Source organism: Talpa occidentalis, unplaced genomic scaffold (genome assembly GCF_014898055.3).
Source record: "Talpa occidentalis isolate TD23 unplaced genomic scaffold, MPIMG_talOcc4v2.1 talOcc4.2, whole genome shotgun sequence".
Taxonomy (NCBI): Eukaryota; Metazoa; Chordata; class Mammalia; order Eulipotyphla; family Talpidae; genus Talpa; species Talpa occidentalis.
In genome coordinates, this window is record NW_023602073.1 from 30,689,713 (window position 1) to 30,693,518 (window position 3,806).

At 49.5% G+C, this 3,806-nt stretch overlaps 1 protein-coding gene across 2 annotated transcripts; it reads right to left on the reverse strand.

Moving 5' to 3' along the window:
• Positions 1-857: 857 nt before the first annotated feature.
• On the reverse strand, positions 858-2,699 carry LOC129146394 (olfactory receptor 14A16-like). Of its 2 annotated transcripts, XM_054698477.1 has the most exons (3): positions 2,395-2,699; positions 2,022-2,077; positions 858-1,278 (listed from the first exon to the last, which is right to left on the reverse strand). In XM_054698477.1, the coding sequence occupies exons 1-3, from the start codon at positions 2,693-2,695 to the stop codon at positions 1,267-1,269; spliced, it is 369 nt and encodes a 122-aa protein (XP_054554452.1). In that variant the 5' UTR covers positions 2,696-2,699; the 3' UTR covers positions 858-1,266. The 2 variants fall into 2 exon arrangements, with proteins under 2 accessions (XP_054554452.1, XP_054554453.1); XM_054698478.1 differs by lacking the exon at positions 2,022-2,077.
• Positions 2,700-3,806: the final 1,107 nt, after the last annotated feature.

Here is a 3,806-nt window from a genome sequence, read left to right on the forward strand (position 1 = left end):
TCTTTTTGGTGTGTTCTTTTGGGAGTTTTAGAAACTGGCAATCCAAATGAGTCAAAAACTGTTATGCCAGAAGTCTAGTGAGGCAGTGGTACTTTGAGTATGTTAATGGTCACTGTCACAAAATCTCTCCTTCTTCTGTGTTTAGTTACAAAGGTGCGTCTTGAAGTCCCACAGACTTCCCTGGAGGTGGGGCAGCTGGATTGCAATCTGGGTTCCAAATCTCTGGATCCTCCTCTGGGCTCTGACTTCCTGCCAGGTGGGACCGGGCTTGTGGGGGCCTTCAGCTCACCTCTGATTGTGTATGGAACCTTCTCTCTCTGGCTCCACGAGGAGCCTTCTGCCAGATTCAAGCAGTCTTTATTGAAGAAAGTTCCCTGTTTTAAAATGGCGCTTTGGAGAGAGCCATACTCTTCCACCACCCGGTCTGCCCCAGCTGTGGGTGCCCACTCCCCCTCTGGGTTTGGACTGCTGGCCTGAAGGGGCCTGGCGTGAGTGAACTTCCCAGCTCACCTCTGGCTCCTCCGTGAGCCTTCTGCCGGTTTCAAGCAGTCTTTATTGAAGAAAGGTCTCTATTCTAAAATGGCGATTTGGAGACAGGCGCACTCTTTGGGAGATTTTCCAACACAGATTTTATTCTGAAATCTCAATGGGCTTGGTCTGGCGGTTAACGTGCATGTTATAAGAGAAATATTGCCTGGCCTGTGTCTGTTATGATCTATCAGGCATGTTTGGAGACACAGTGTCCTGCTACAGAGAGGACACGTGAGGAAGGAGCATCACCCCAGCTCATGTTCTCAGGGTGGGTGAACAGCTGTGAGGCCCCAGGTTTACAGCACAGTTGCTGCCAGAGAATAAAAATTCATAAATATTGTCATGCCCTACTTTATACAAAGTTTTACATCATATGAAAAGATAACATAGTTCCTGAAGTACAAAATAGCAAACTTAAGTTATCTAAAACAATGTCAAGAAGAAGACATGGTAGAGGAATCAAGATACGATTTGGAAAATTCAGGGTGCCTGAAAATAAACACAACAACAAAGGTCTGAACATTAAGTTTTGAAGTAGTAAAGCAGTGGCTCAAAAACAATTCATCTGCTTTAAAAAAAAAAAAAAAAACACTGCATCACAGGAGTACAGTGTGATAGTATCAAGTCAGATGTCACAGAAAGTAACAGTCATATCCATGACAGGTTTCAGCTCCAGACTCCAATTCCCGGGTCATCCATCCAACTCCCACCTCTGCGGATTCATGTCAACTGTGGTTACAACAAGACCTGTGAGCAGAAACATGAATGTCTCTTAGAGGAAGACGCCCCATCAGGAATTGTGAGGGGTGGGGGGACACTCAACTGTCTCCCCTCCCCTACTCAAGGAAGGGCCTCAGTGGAGACACACACAGGCTGTGGGAACTGAGTGCCAGGAACATGGACCCATGACCAGTGCTTCCAGGAGAAAACAACTTGCATCTTGTCATTGTTAGTAACTGTTGGTGGCCTCTGAGTTCTGACTTCCTTCTGGTCAGAAATGTGTGACTTGTTGCAAACAACATCACATTTTTTTAACATGACCTGGAATTCAGTTTATGAGCTTCACATAGGGAAGGGTTTTGCAAAAGTCTGCATTAATTTACGGAAATAGATTCCAAGGAAGAATATGAGAATATACATTTCTGACAAAGAAAAAACTGTAAGAGAAAAGTCCATTTGTGATTGAGGACATGAAAAAGTGCAGGAAAAAAATGAATAAATGAGGGTTATAATGGAGAATGTGATATCTCACTTGATGGACAATTGGCCCTTTATCAGTCTCCCCACAGCCGACTTCATGGCTTGGTTCCTCAGACTGCATATGAAGGGATTAAAGGTGGGGGGCACCACCGTGTAGAACATAGAGATGACCAGGTCAGACATGGACGGAGTCTCTGAGGTCAGCTTCAGATAAGCAAAGCATCCAGTGGAGACAAACAGCACCACAACCAGCAGGTGGGGAAGGCAGGTAGAGTAGACTTTGGCCTTACCTTCTGTGGATGGGATCTTCCTGACAGCAGAGGAGATGTGGACATAGGAAATGACACTGAATATGAAATAGCAGATAGTCAACACCACACAAATGAGAATGGGGACAAGTTCACTCATTAAATTTTCTGAGCAGGAAATAGCAAATAACTGGTGGATGTCACAGAAGAACTGGTGGACCACATTGGACCCACAGTAGGACAAGGAGAAGGTTCCAGCTGTGTTCATCACAGCATAGAGACCCCCACACAGCCAGGACACAGCTGTCAGCTGCACACACCTGTCCCTGCTCATGATGACATCATAGTGCAGAGGGGCGGAAGATGGCTGCATAATGGTCAAGGCTCATCACCGTGAGCAGGGTCATCTCTGTACCTGCTGAAATAACCATCATGAAGACCTGGATGACACATCCCGGGAAGGAGATGGAGCTGCTGTGCCTCAGAGAGTTGACAATGGACATGGGGACCGTGGCTGAGATGAGGCAGAGGTCCATGAAGGACAGACTGCTCAGGAAGAAGTACATGGAGGTGTGGAGGTGCCAGTCCAGGGTGGTGATGAGGACGATGAGCCCGTTCCCCAGCAGGGTGCACAAGTAGACCAGGGAGAAGAGCAGCGGGTGCAAGAAGCCCATGGTCCCCTGGGTGGGGAACCCCAGGAGGATGAATTCTGTCATGGCTGTGAGATTGGTCACCTCTGGATCCATCATCTGTATAAAAGAGAAAATATCAAGAAACTGACAAATCTTCCACCATTGAACATAGTTCATCATGGGAGGACAGTAATTCAATCCATTTTCCACAGAATTACACTTTCTTGCTCATATTGAGTCAAATATCAGCATCTTCATATACTTCATTATTCAACCCATTTATTTCTACCTCGTGTGAATGTGCCGTTATTACATTCTCAATATTTGTTCTTGCAATGGGTGAAAAACTGACATTTCAACTGTCCTCTACAAAAATTGTACAATTGGAATCTCATATGTGTCAACAAAACCGACTCACAGCCCCTACCCTTCGCCCCAGTCCTGCTACTCCTGCCTCCTGCACGGGCCCCAGCGTCTCCGCCTAGCACACCTCCCAGAGGTCGTCCAGGGCACAGTCCCAGAGGACACGTGACCATGCCCAGCCCCTCCCCACCCTAGAGAACCTGTCCCTGCTCCTCCAGCACAGCCCTGGTCTGGGGAGGCCCCACAGTGACAGGTGTGCAGGGAGATGGGGTGTGCGGGTCTCTGTTTTCCTGCTCCCGAGGACCTGACACTGTCCTGGAACTGAATGATCTGGGCTCAGCGTCCCCATGCGGCATGTCCTGATGCCTCCTCTGTCAGATTCCTACCCCTGTGGCCTCACTGCTGACTCCTGGTCCGTCCCCTCATCTCCTCATGTCCCTGTACCTGACTCCCCACATCTGAGTGCCCAGAGACCATGTTTCCCACAAAGTCTCCTCCTGGGTCACACCCACACGTCCCTCCTGCAGAATAGGCTCGTCCACCCCCGGGTACCTCCCCAGCCCCTCTGTCCCCCTCAGACTCATGCACATCTGTGCAGGGAGGAGGCCGCTCCAGGGCTGAGCCAGACGGTCTGTGCGTGTGGCTGTCCCTGCTGGTCCCAGGGACCCGGGTCCCCCGGGTGCAGGTTTGTTCCTTACCCCAGGCCTGTGTGTGAATGGGGACATCTGGCCACGGGGCAGCCCTGCCCGCTCTCCTCCCCCTCCCCAACCTCTTCCTCTCCCCGCTCTGTGGGGTGACGGTCCTGGTGATGGTCGGGTTTTAATGGAGAATG

Bases quoted from the DNA above. Each gene is read 5' to 3' on its own strand.
- LOC129146394 (XM_054698477.1), bottom strand. From the start codon at position 2,695: ATGACAGAATTCATCCTCCTGGGGTTCCCCACCCAGGGGACCATGGGC. The intron at 2,078-2,394 runs GTACAGAGATGA...TTTCATATTCAG, and splicing joins CATGATGGTTATTTCAGCAG to TGTCATTTCCTATGTCCACA.